At 37.7% G+C, this 14,514-nt stretch overlaps 1 protein-coding gene across 2 annotated transcripts in view; it reads right to left on the bottom strand.

Moving 5' to 3' along the window:
- The window catches only part of LOC110054340 (tRNA (32-2'-O)-methyltransferase regulator THADA-like), a 653,734-nt gene that overhangs the window by 453,826 nt on the left and 185,394 nt on the right, over window positions 1–14,514 (bottom strand). For both annotated transcript variants that reach the window (XM_089292979.1, XM_089292980.1), the window contains one exon: window positions 8,009–8,084. In XM_089292979.1, coding sequence (XP_089149105.1) covers window positions 8,009–8,084 — 76 coding nt within the window. The remainder of the gene's footprint in view (window positions 1–8,008; window positions 8,085–14,514) is intronic.

Consider the following 14,514-nt stretch of genomic DNA (forward strand, 5'->3'; position numbering starts at 1 on the left):
GGCCTTTGGGTCAAAGCTTTTTGGATGATTGCGATGATTGGAGTGGCAACGCATGATGAAAATATGCTCTGGGAAATAACGAGAATTACAAGGCTTGGCTAAAATACAGACGAATTGCAAACTACCTACTTGCACTAGTGAGAGTCACGACAACACAAGGTGTTGTTCAGTATGAGAACAGGTGAGCGGTAATTATAAATGATAACTTGATATTGTTTATCTTGTATCCATTACACATAATAACAGAGTTTTGTTTAGGCTGCCTGCATCCCGAAGCGCAAACTGGGATCAAGCATATAAGGCAAAGAAATGAATAGATCACAATTATTCTTGTTGAATGTAATTGTTATTGTAGTTCCAAGGACAAAGTAGTGTTTATCTCGTGCACATCAAAGAGCAATGTCTGTTTATGTAAATGTCTTTATGACTTAACCACAAGTGTTGACAGTTTTTGTACTTAATCAAACATTGATTTGCAGTATAGCGTGACTAAAGGAATGATATGTGTGATATCCATGCAACGCTTTAAGTTGTTATCTCTATTTTACAAGTAAAATTACCAAATAAATTTCCACAAAAAAGCAGCTGACTCATTATGAATTGTTTATACAGCTTCATTTTTAAACAAGAGAATTAACCAATCCTCCCCACAACTCCCCCCTTTCTCTCAAATGGCATTGGGGTTGTGCAACATTTCCCTCAATTCTCAAATACCACCTACACAATTACACTTTCCATGATAATATGTATATGGGAAATACGATCAGTAATACTACCCTTATATTGTGGTGTAGCAGTAAGGTGGATGTAAGACATTTGGGTATGTCTCTTGATATTCTAAGGATGGTAGTTATACCACACAGAGAATGATCATGAATATTGGGAATTTATTTGAGGTACAGGTGTATTTTGCCATTATTTTCCATACGTGATTATTTATCGAGGGCGGTATTTGTTGGACATTTTTATATATGCTACAATACTACTCTTTTAAGCATCTGCTAGATCTTAAGGACTTGTCATAAAGTACAGGAGGGGTGGGCCAGAAAAAAAGTGGGGGTGGGCCATCATTTTTGTGCATGCGAAAAGGGGTGGGTCCAAAAAAAAAAACAGGCAATACACTAGGGGTGGGTCATGAATAATTATGCTTGAAATTTATTATTAGCAGGTATGTATAAATACAAAATTTAACACTTAAATTGACAGTAATGCAACTTTATAGATGACTAGGAATAAAACTGCTCCTACAATTACACTTCCTGGCTTTAGTAGTGACTTGTTTTGACAGGATTATGACAGTAAGGAATATGTGAAACATATATTTAAAAAAAAGCTACAAAATAAAAGCAATGATAAAATCATTGATGGGAAACTTCATCTTGCAAATGACAAAGATCAGACTATAGTTACAATCAGGCTAAAATACAATATTGGTAGTTCAGGAAGTATTTGGGCTTCAGAGACCATGCTTCTGCGAAGAGAGATTCCTCAACTATTCGTAGTCAGTAAAAGTCCATACAGATATAGCAGTATTCCATTAAGGCGGTTTTTTGTACATGTTCATGACTGTCTTTACCACTTTCAAGACATGTCAATGTATGAAGAAATAATGGTAGTAACACAAAAGAACCAATTGCAAGTTCTTGAAATATGAAATTAAATGTTTGTCAAAGCTTAAACATGAAATGAATGCAGCTATGTCAAGAAGGGATGAGGACAGGATTGTTGTCAAAGCTGAAGATGTAGCTTATGGAAATGAGGTGAAGGATGCAGTAGTCTCAGTAATATACAATTTGGAGCAAGATTTTGCCAACACCACAGCCACCAGAAAGCAGTTATGGGTAGTATGTGGCGTTCTCCAAAGAAAAGTGGACCAAGTCCTAGCATGCATCAGAGACGAGTTTGCCACCCTTACAGACTGACATCCTTAAGAAAACAGATGTAGGGCCTGGTGTGCAAATCAGCAATGCAGAAGTGAGATAAAGGGATGTGGTGATGGCTAGAATCCTTAATTCTGATCGTGTGAATAGAATTCACAGAGCAAGAGATGACAATGGCCAGAATGAGGCGGAGAGGTCTAATGCATGTCTTCGTTGATGCAATGGAAGTTCCACGACGCACTTGATGGACTGATGCAAGATGAAATTGAAGGACTCTTGCTTGATGATATCAAGAAACACAAGGAGCTAGAAATATAAGAAAACGCGTGGACCATTGCCAAGAATGTGCCTGAAAGAATCACTCACAAGCCAGGCCCAGCTGGATTACATGTAATCATCTGTGACCCCACACAAGAATTTACAGTTTTTCTTCAACACAGAGCAAGCTAGAGCAACTACGCTATTTTGCTTCAACACCAGATTCAAAACAAAAAGACATCCCAGGATCTGCACACTTTAAGAAATTATATAGATTTATGGAAGAACAGGTCCAGGTGGAATGGCTCTACTTGGAATACCTAACAGGTGATAGTCAGAAGACAACCAAACCCCTCTGTGAGTTTCACACTAAATTGTCCTGTTCAGCTTCAGGTTTGGAAAGAGTTCCAAGGCCAATGCCAGATCAGAATGCCCTACAGAATTGTGCTACTTGCCCTTTGACAAGACCCCTACTGTTACTTCAAGTGGTTGCCACATAGATGTGGGTGATTATCAGCCAAGAGTACAATTTTGAAAAAACATTTGAAGATGGAACCCTTGGATTGGATGATACAGAGTCCACTGAAATGTTTTCAAAAACATTTGTTGAGGAAAATCTTACAAGAAAGTACCTGCAACATCTTAACACCTACGATTGAAAAAAGAAAAGTGGTCTGTAGAAAGGAAGAGGAAAAAACAAGAGGAAGTCACGAAGACATATGATGGCTTTGCCTTTCCCAAGGGAACACTGGAAAAGTTAACTGTTCTTGTGCTAAACTTGTTCCTTGTTAGGCATCATCTGGCCTATGGCAAGATGAGGAAAGCGGAGAAAGTAAATACCATCAAAGCATGGTTGGCAAACTCAGAATGGTTTAAGATGTGCCATGGTTTCTTAGACGGGAAATGGTAGCACTATTTGATTCCAAATAAAGAAGGGAGAACACAGGGAAGCCAGGACTTTAAGTTTATTGTACCAAAAGGACTCAAGGATATTTTTAGATTCTCTTTCTTTCCAAGGACAACAACTGAATGGATCAAACTCCCAAAAGAAAATGCTACCAGTCAATCCCTCTCTATTTAAAAAAAAAATTGTAAGGTTAATTTTAAATGCAATTTTTATTAGTTTTATTTTTAGTTTTAGTTTTTATTATCATTTTAATGACAAAATAATATTTACATTTAAATTTAGAATACAAGATACAACACTGAACAGAGTGGAATTCTTGATAAAGATAATGAAGCTACAGATGATGAACAGTGATGTCTCTAGTGAAGAGGCTGATGTAGTTTCACTTGAATTTGGCAAGTTCAGTGAGGACAATGGAAACGATTCAGAGAATGACAAGATATTACAGCCTCACAACTCCAGAACTAGAAGGCCATGTACAACATATTTGACCCACCACTCCTAAGGAGACTCTGCCTGATTCTATTGTTTAGTATTGATGATGCCCCTTGTAACGGGATGAGGGGGTCGGTCACTCATTTTTGTGTTAGGATTTAAAGGGTGGGCTACAATTTTTGTGTTAACTAGAAAGGGTGGGCCACTAAAACGGTGTCTGCCAGAAATTAGATTTTTCTGGCTCACCCCCTTCTGTACTTTATGTCTGCCCCTTAGCTAGAAGTATATTGTCTTAGTGTATTGTCAAGCATTCCACATAGCGACCAACATGACTAACCATATAAAAAGGGCATGACATGATAAATAGTTCCCACGAGTTATTGTTCACAAGTAAGTTCAGGTAGTTCAAACCTCTTTTGTGAACTGCTTTAAACTTACACGATACTCAGTTTATTTCATTATTAAAATCAAAGGAGACCTATGGCCAAACTCATGGATTTGGTAATCTAGAGATGAAACATGTTGGCGAGCTTGCAATTACTGGTGTATTATTAAAGGCTGTTAAAACAAACCGGGTTCGTACCATGCAAGGTGGCACTTTTCTCACAAAGCGTAGGCTTTTATTGCACACATATTACAGACATGTGTCCAGAATAGCTAAGGTGGCAAAACTGCAGCTGAACATGGAGTGGTAAAGGCTAAGGGTTCTTGGGTCATAGAGGACACTGCTGTCCAAACAGTCATAGAGTGCACCCCTCTCCCCCTTCCTCCCACACTCAGATCTTGATGTTGATGTTTGTCTGCCTGCTGGGAAAATTTGCATGTATTTAAGTCATACGAGCTTACACACGTTTTTCACTGTATTTCATTCAAGGCTATAGGTAAGGTTTCTTATGAGACAGCACTTCTTTTCCAATGTGAAACCACTTGCCTCTATATATTGCATGTAAAATACATCAAAATAAGTAGCCTCTTTAGCAAGCATTTTCATTGTTGATCCATAAAACACCATCAATAAAACCTGGAACATGGAACATCCCGGAACATCGCATAATTATAACAATTATGAGAAAAATATGTAAATTAAATTTTCAAAAATAAAATAAACAAAAATAAACTGGTATCCAAAAAATCTGTCGACCCATAAATATGTGTTCCAACAAGTTCACAGGGGTTTTCTTTCCTTTAGTTATCTTTTCAATCAAGACGAAAAAGCGTAAACAAAAGACAGGGTAAAAATCATTTGAGCTTATCAACATCAAGTATTTGGGAATTTCTTTCCAAGTTTATGTGCATTTCACATCCCACTTAGAGTTCAGATCAGTGTACTAAAATAAACACGACAAGTATAGAGAACACAACTTTAATCTAAACTGAACTCAATGTTGATTGAACATGGACAACTCAACATGAAAAACTTGATACAAACTGCAAAGCTGTGAGTGAAAGTGCTGCTTGAGTGAGCACTGGATCTCACAGGAGATCTATAATCAGCCAAACGTGAGAAGCAAAGCGATAATAAGTCAAAGACCACTGCAGGGCTGACACAACGTCACATATTTAAAACAATATTTTGGCTGGCCTCAGGTTTAGATGTTACTAATAAATTACAAAAATTAAATTGCAATATTATATTATGGTGCCGATGTTTGTCCTGTTTTCAATAGCTGTTTTGTTCATTGAAAATTGTTCCCTTCCCTCATACAAGTTCATTAAGGTCGACGAATAAGACACATTCTCATCTCCTGGTAATGACCTTTAACGCCTGGATGAGTCAAAGGCTTATGAAATTCAGCATTCAAGTTGGCTATAGTACTAATTCAAACATTCGAACTCCACTTCAATTTAGCAAAACACCTAGTGGTTGTGTAAAAGCTACAAAATCATCAATTTGGGCTGCAAACCTAGTACCGACTGCAAGGTTATTTTTCCAACATGGCTTAAGGCTCGGTTACCATTCCAATATGGTGTCTGGCTTCGTTACTATTTAACGTCTCGTCCGGGTCGACTAATTACGAACAGTGTCTACACCTGAGTGAGTGACACATTTGCATATCAGAGTCCCCGCAACAAACACATTTCTACGCTTCGCGTATCCACGCATTTAAAAATGCGAAATTTTAAGAAGGCTAGAATTAAGGAAATTTGGATTTAAAATGTTTTGCACTAACTTGTCAATTGATTTGCATACTTCATAAGCACTCGCAAATTTCAGCTGATGATACTAGACCTAGAGGAATTCCAAGCTTGAATTAGACTTGCAGTAGATCATACTGGTGATCACTGGCAAGAGGATATTTCCAAAGGTCTAAGCTGTTAATAGACAGGATGTAGATTAATTTTTGATCTTTAATTTTTTATAACAAATACATTGAGTGTCATTTGAGCTGAGTATGTTACATACATTTTCAAAATTTTCAGCGAGATGCATCGCATGTTTGAACATGACACTTGGCATGGTAAATGTTTAACATGGATATTTTCAAGCAGGAAAGTAAAATAATTGAAAAGTGAGGTACAAGATGCATTTTTAAACAAGACCTACAGTTTGCTACCATTTTTAACACATGTCAGAGGTGTTTTTAAAATGGTTTGCAAAACCACTATCTTAACATATCTGAGATTAGTTTAAAGCAAAGAGTAAATTGGAGTGGTTCCACATTTGTGTGAAGTTTGAAGTCAATTAAATTTATTTTAAGACTTAAGCAGCGTTTCGTCCTTGCAATTTCATTACACAAAAAAGTGCACTTTGACTGTGCTTTCAAATTTTCACATATTTTTAAGGAGTAAAAATTCACTAACTTTAAATACAGTTTTCAGAAAAAGGTCACCTAGGGGTTTCTTTGGGCAAAATATGATTGATTTGCCAAATTGGTCATAGACCGGCCTTTCTCAATCCCAACAGTCAGCCATTCTTAAGGCCCAGACCCCAAAAATGACACCCACTGGATGGAAAAAAACAAAAACTAAGAATGACTTTAATGGGTTTACTTTATTTTGTTTCTGTAACATGAGAAGTTAAGGACGTTCGCACTAATTGTTTCTGCACATCCTTACTGCGCATGTAAATTCATACGGCACATCATGCATGAGACCATGCAGAGTGATAAAATGCTTTGCCTGGATTTAATGATCTTGGACAACCAGTAACCCAAATTTTTCTTCTGATGGATCATTTTCTCCACCGATTTTCTATGTTTAGCCAAAAAATGAAAAAATCTATTGACTAGAGGTTTGAATTTTTGGCCAAATGCACCATCGAATTCCTTTCTTTTTAGCTCTTCATTTATCTGTACTATGTTTTCAAATGCCGTTTGAAGGGTTAAGTTTTGTGAAAATGTTGGTAACATTTGGAATTATTTATGCAACAGACCCACTTCTACAAAATAGGACTAAGATCATTTGCTTCCCTTGACTCACCTTCAATTTTTTTTAGCTATAAACCCCTGTAGACCATGCTGAATTATGTGTGCCAATTTTTCAAAATCAGGGTAGTTTTCCACACGCTTTATCTCTGAAATGAAGTTTGCATTTCTGACACAAGTAACTCACTACCTGACTGCAGCAGAAGTTTAAAAAAATCTATCAAATGGAAAATTTTCACGTGAATATCCTTAGGAGTCAAGCATATAATTTCTTTTCCATTTTGCTGGGCATTATTTTAGGCACTGCAATTTTCTGATACAATTTGCGTACCTTATCTAAGGATCACATTGGGAACACAATGCCGAGAGGGACAAAAATGATACCCTATTTAGGGATCAAGAACCTCAAAAACAGACCCTATCCTCAGCACATACTTACTCATAGCGTATAAATGGAAGTAGCCCCAGCAACATATTTGCATGGATATGAAATTTCTTAAGAGTACATGTAGGAGGGGCTAAGTGGAAAAATCATGCAAACAGAGAGTATCATAAAATCCTTGAAGCAGAAAATCTAGTACAGCTGAAGGGTCTAGTTAATTTTTTCCCTTTTTACTACTAAAATCAAGTTAGTCAGTTGACGTGGTTGACTACATGTGCACTGAAAATATTTTGTTTGTACCCTTTTTAGACCATAAATCACAAATGAATTTTCTACAAATGAAAAAGTAGGCAAAATGTTAATTAGACACTTATGACATGTAACCCCCTAAAGAGCAAATTCCCAGTCTGAAATTCCCAGTCCTGCAAAAGTAATGAGAGCGAAATGGCAACAGTCATTCATTATCCGCCTGGTTATAGCAGAAAACGGTGTTTTTGCTTCCATACATTTAGCTCTGACAGAGAAAATTTGCCATCTAAATGGCCGCCATCTTGTTTGGAACATTTCCCATACCTACCATATATAGCTTTCAGAAACCACACAATGTGTTTGAAAGTTATATTTATAAATTGACCAGACATGTTTCAAATGAAACATCCATTATGATTTTTTAGGGCACACATTCTGCAATGGTTTCCAAAAACACCACAATTTTCTATGGAAGGCCAATTACTATCCTCAGTACATTTATTTTCAATACATATCTATAGTAACCTCATACCATAACTGTCTTGCAGATCTTCAACAATAAACTGCAGGCTTTCAGGGCAGCACTTGAAAAACTTTGGAAGACAATGCTGAAAAATATGTTAGGTAGAAAATCTTATTGATTTGAAGAAGGCAATGTGATTTTTAATTGAATAAAAAGTGGACTAACAATTGCCAGTTTACGTTTGACATGTCATATTCCACAATAAAAATTACTCATCCTTCTAAGTTTTTAGATTCGTCAGATTAAAAAACATGTGAGAGTTAAGCATTTTATCAAGTTTTAACTTGTTCCTTTCGTAATACAGTATATTATAATAATATTATTTGGCACATATATGTAGCTCAAGTTGTCACATAGGTCAAAAGATAACTTACTTTTATTTTTGTTAATTACTCATGCGCAGTATGGCGCATGAGTTAAGGATTGGGCTCAATTTCTCTGTTTTGGTGTCACATTTGTGCATGCAAATTTATGCATGCATACATTTAGCACGGTCTTTGGAGCTCCGTCCACCATATTGGATTCTTCAAGAGAGTGCCATTTTTTTGCAAACGTTGTGCTTTTTCCCCAATTTGATGACAAGTCTCAAATTCATCAGGGTTTTGGAGATTCAAGGACATATTACGAAGAATCATTTACTAAGAACGTGCTCTGTATACTTAATCTTTTGGTCAAAAAATGCTGCCTGTTTGTGTAAATGGACGTGTTTAACAAAATGGGCAGGTAATAGGCCGCGTTCGATATACTGTGGGCATTTGAAAGAGACCATTTCGGGTGTACAATGTTCCTCAGTGACGGAACCATACAATGGTAATACAGTGTCATAAAACTGCTGTTGATAAGAGGTGTTCAAGTCCCAGCTGCTCAGACAATTGGCGATGACGTTCTGGGAGCCTGCGATGTGATGTGCACTGATCTTGAAATCATCGCGATCTGCGTAAAGCCAGAGTTCGCGCAAGCAAGCTGGTGTGAAAGGAACACATGATTTCCTGAAGTTGAGAGCAAGCTCTGTACTCTTGTTATCAGTGAGTACTAGGATGCACTGACAAGGCAAAACAAAAAGCCCACAGTTTGATGCTGACAGTGACTGCATGGATTTCGAGGGTGTTGATATGCAGAGACTGTTTAGTGATGAAATGAGGGTAGGTGGCATAAAAAAAAAAACCCTCATAAAACCCGCCAGTTCCATGGAGGAGTTGCTGTTTATGAGTGAGCATGTGCAGTTTGTTTAGCAGGCGTTGCATAAAAATGTGGCCCGGACTGTTACAAGTGGAGACAAAAGCCAATTTGCCGATCAAGGATTGAAGCGTGGTTTTCGTTGCGCTAGAAGTATTCATCCAGGTGCCGACAAGCAGGGTAATACTGTCAAGTTTATCTTGGGGCAATTCAATAGACATTTTGACAGTGTCATAAACCAAACCGAGAAAGGGCATGCATGTGGAAGATACCCAGTCTTTGGACAGAGAAGATTTTAAGCCAAATCTTTGAAACAAGTTTCCTAGCTCAAGAAGGCAGTAGAAGCAGTTTTGTAATCCTTCTCCATGCCTCCGAAGTCATCAACATAATTAATACAGGCATAGTTAAGTTCTGAGTTACACATGTAAGCTATGGCTGTTGTCGTATGCTGACAGGTCATGGTTGCAGACCTCAGTTCAAATGGTAAAACAAGATCAAAATAGTAGTTGTCCCTCCATCTGTAACCAAGAAACGTGTAGTCTTTTGGGTCGACAGGGATTTGTCTATCAGCACGTTTTAGGTCTTTTTTGCACAAAAAAGAACCAGGGCCTTTGGACAAGATGATATTCACAAAGTCTGCTGATCGAGGTAGAGTCAAGTGAAAAGGAACGTTGAGGAAGGTATTTTTGGGTATGCCATCATTGACAGAACAACCAGGTGGAAAACTAAGGTCTAAAACAATGCGGTGTTTTGTTTCATCTTTGTCAACAGTTTGAACGAAATTTATGGCAGAGGAATGATTGGAATCGAAGAATGCAGGATCAGATGACAAACAGTTATTTCCTGGCCAACCACGAGCTAAGAATAAGACGACGTCGGAGTCATGATAATTGGTCAGACAGGCTTGCCAAGCAGGTAAATTCAGGCAGGATGGAACGACTATTCGGGTGCCAAAAGCATTTGGCTGGGTGTGTTTGCTGCAAATTATGTGTCTGATGACAGCGGAAATCGAATGAGAAGCGGAAAGATTAAGTTGCCCATGAGGCAGAGACTTGTCTGAAGGTGAAGCACAATCTGCTTGAATGGAGACAGAGGGAGAACTACACGATATATTTACAGATGATACAGGAGTGTTTGTATTAGTGGTAATTTGGTCAGATGATTGTAGTGAAGAAGGAAACTTGACATTGTCTGTATCTGCCTGGTGGCCTGGTCAGGCCGAGCTGGGACTTGCAACCAGTGATGCGTTTGTGGTTGCCGGTCAAGTAGGGCAGGAAGTGATTGTATGATCAGGCAATTTGCAATATGCACACACATGCTCAATGCCAACCTGGTGAGATTGGTTGGAGCAAGTGCCAGATCAGTACCATTCTTTACAATATGTTTTAGGTGTAAAACCTGGCGGACAAGCTGTGGACTGATTTTGTTGCTTGGTAGCTAAAGGCAAACAATCAGATTCTGTGATGTTAAACCGCTCGAGCTCCATGAAATCATCTCCTCAGGAAGCTAAACCAGCCTCGATTCGATCAAGAACTGCAGCATGAAATGACAGAACAGAAAGCCATTGAAACTTGGCTGCCAAACGCATCAATGCCATTAAATGGGTTGACATGACCTCTTGTTGCTCATCGCTGGCAACCGCATAATAATTAAATGACCATACACGAATTTGGCCAGAGACAGAACCTTAAATTTATTTTTTGCTAGGGCAAAAGAGACATTTAAATGCGGCCATTCTTGGGGGGCCACTATTCTAACATTGTAATCAAACTGTCCCAAGGACTTACCACTGTTTAGACTTTCACAGACTGTTGATAACAACAGCACAGTTTCAGGTTTGACAAGTGCTGACTTGGTGTTGGCCTTGATTCGAGCTTCGAGCTCCAGTTTCTTAATCTTCAACTTTTGTTGCTCGATCTGGAGTGCAAGGAGTCGAAGGTCAGCGCTTTGTTTGCCACGGTTTGTGGGAGTGGGAAACTCGCTGAGAGTTCTTGCACGTGGCATTTCATCATGGCTGACAGCAGTCACATCTGGATCAACTTGTTCAGCATTTCCAACTCCTCAAAGCAAAGGAATGTCAAATTGAAAGCCTGAAAGTAAGGCCAGTGGCTTTTTTGATCTTCTCCCGGCTGCTGAAGTCATTGAAAAGTTGTAGAATGTACAATAAAAGGCGATGAAAACAGTTGAAAATAAAATTGGCAGAAACCCAAGCAACTGAACAAAACAATGAGACGCAGCATGCTAGGAAATGGCAAGTGACCAGAAAGGGACCAGAGGGGGGATTAATTATTGAATTCCTGTGAGGATTTCGGCCCATTGTTCAACACCAAAGATTGTTTCTCAGTTCTTGACATTGCCTCCACTTCTTTCCAACTTGAAATCAAGGAGGCATTACACATTGGTTGGGAAAACCTAATCATGTCTGTACTGTTGTTAGTAACCAGTGCCCCTCTATTGCAAAGACACCAATGCACGATGGCAAGGAAAAGACTTACCAATGGCCAGGTGTTGTTCTAACTAAATTGTGGTCAGTTAAATCTGTGTTGTTTAGCAGGCAATCCTGCCATCAAAGAACATTACTTTGCGGACGAGGATCAAAAGTACCCAGAGATAAATAACTACCAGTCAATAAACCAAAATCATAGACCATACAGAGCAAAACCACATCAGTTTGTTAAAAGAAAATACAAAATAGAGCTTTGTTGCGATGGCTTGCTTCATGTTTGTCTTTTTGTCACATTTTCTGCATACAATGAACACTATATCGAGGCTTCTCTAATCAAGTGAGTAATCTTGATTCTTTCTGATTTGCCAATTTGTTGCTTAGCAATGACGTCATTAGTTTTTACATGTGGACGTATCTAGATAGTGTTAGCGGCATATTCCCACCAGTAGTTCAAGTTTCAGTTATCGTGCACAGTACGTGTTTTTAAGTAAATTAAGTTTTAAGTTACCCTTGACTATTTAGAGTGCAAGTGGGAACCAATGTGTAAGTACAAACTATTTTCTATGCTTGTTTTTTAGTATAAGTTTCAAGTTTGGACGTTTTTTAACCTAAAGTACCTTTAGTCTTGGTTTTTTTATACAACAGCCTATTGTTCTGAGTCCAACACATGGCAGAACCTCAGTTTTCAGAGTTTTTATTTCATCTTGTTTTAGTGATAGATCTTTATAGTTTATACTCCCCCTAGCTTAGCTTTCTATTTAGCTTTCTATTTAGCAGTTTCCTATAAGAATCTCTGGTAATTCAGTTAAAAGTTCTTTCCTTGCTGGTAAATTCCCACATCGCTTTCAGTGGTGCTTTCGCAAGCACGTTTTTATCGCATCATGCAATTTTATTGCTTTCAAGATTTTAGAGTGTTATCATTTATTGTATTAGGACAGTTAAGAGTATGTATATCTGATTGGGATCACTGATGATTTTTAATTAGAGAAGTTTGACGGGAAGTATTGTCACATTGCAGTTATGATTGCAATGTTTGCTATTACTGTTTTGTGACTCTTGTCATCTTGTAATCTTCTATTATCTAGTAATTAGTTTATTCACTGCATTATATTTCAGTTTACGTTTGATTATCGTCAATTAAATCACCGTCAATCATTTATGATGATTTTTAATTAGAGAAGTTTGACGGGAAGTATTGTCACATCACAGTTATGATTGCAATGTTTGCTATTACTGTTTTGTGACTCTTGTCATCTTGTAATCTTCTATTATCTAGTAATTAGTTTATTCACTGCATTATATTTCAGTTTACGTTTGATTATCGTCAATTAAATCACCGTCAATCACAGCTGATTTGCCTTGATCTCTGGCTTTATTCGATTAGTAAAGCATCTCCCACACACGCTAGTCTCATCACGACAAGTTGTCTGGCAAGTGACAATTCAGCCTTTCAACAGTCACCATGAGCCTGACGTTACACTACATGTTTACTGTGATTATGGAAGTATAACGTAAAATCTCATGTTAAAGCCCCCCGGTTATAAGTCCCCTGGATATAAGCCCCTACCCCAAAATAAGCCTATCTTATGTATAAGTGCCTTACTTTTGCATTTCTTAAAAAAAAATAGATTTTTTTAATTAAAAGTTATGGGCATAAAAAAGTGCCTGTGGAGTTTAGAACAATAATTATAACAATACTAAAGAAAGAAACAAACGTTCATGCATATATAACAATGTTATGAGTTCTCTTCCACTGCTCATTTCCAACACAACTATTCCAATTATTCCACAGCTGTTCCAGTTGCATTAGTGTTTTATAGATGTTTTTGAAATAAATTCTCCATTTATTGTGACACACAATAAACGTATTATTAATGTAATTGCTCAGTTTCTCAGATACGTTTTAAACTGTTGTTCTGAAACATTTTTTTACTCTGCTTATATGCCTCCTCTGGTTATAAGCCCTCCATTTATAAGTCCACCAAAAAGCCCTTATGAAGTTATATAAGCCCAGGGCTTTAACATATTTTTCTACAGTATCAGGAGAGAAAGATATAACTGAAAGATTTCACCTTTTTACAGATACAGAGAGTGCTTAAGTGTCACATGTCACACATCTCAAAGTTTCGCGCAACATTCGGTTGGAAATGATCCCAAAGAAGTTTTTTTAGGTTCACCCCCCTCCTCCTGCCTGGATTTCTATAGTCTTTGGCCCCTCTCCCGAGAGAATTTCCAGAAACCGATTTGTCAGGGAAGTGTGAATTTTTTCTGGAACAACCGAATTCCATTCCCTTATTGTGCATGGGAAAAAGAGTACTTGTGGTAACTGGTTCATGAATGTGACTTGCTTGGATTCCTATAGAAGTTTTGGCTTACCACTTTTGAACTCTTTGCAGATGGCAAAGGCCTAATAATCAACAAAGACAACACAAACAACAGACAATGAAGACATGCTCTTCTTCTTCACCTAGCTGGCCCAGATGTAAAAGAAATATTTTCTATGCTCCTGAACACCAGTGATCTGAAGGACTACAAAATGTGCCATCAATGCTTTAAATGCCTATTTCATTTCACAAGTTGGCATAACATACACATGAAAATCGTTTAGACAACTATCCTAAGTGTCTGAAGAAACAGTGAAGCAGTTTGCCACAAGATTAAGATGTGCAACAAAGGATGGTGGCTACAGAGATGATATACTGTAAACACCTGTGGATAAGCCACACCTCGAGTTTGGCAACTCAAATTTTGGAAAAAATTTTTTGGAAAGAAAGTCTTGAGAAAGATGCTTTACATGTACATTTCTTGATTAATTCAATGTAAACCCACATAAAGTTGCTACATTAAAAACAGAGAATACTTCAAACTGAAACTCTTACCTATAATCTTAGTT

The sequence above is a fragment of the Orbicella faveolata genome, unplaced genomic scaffold (genome assembly GCF_042242905.1).
Source record: "Orbicella faveolata isolate gen_17 unplaced genomic scaffold, um_ofav_v1 contig_24, whole genome shotgun sequence".
Classification (NCBI taxonomy): Eukaryota; Metazoa; Cnidaria; class Anthozoa; order Scleractinia; family Merulinidae; genus Orbicella; species Orbicella faveolata.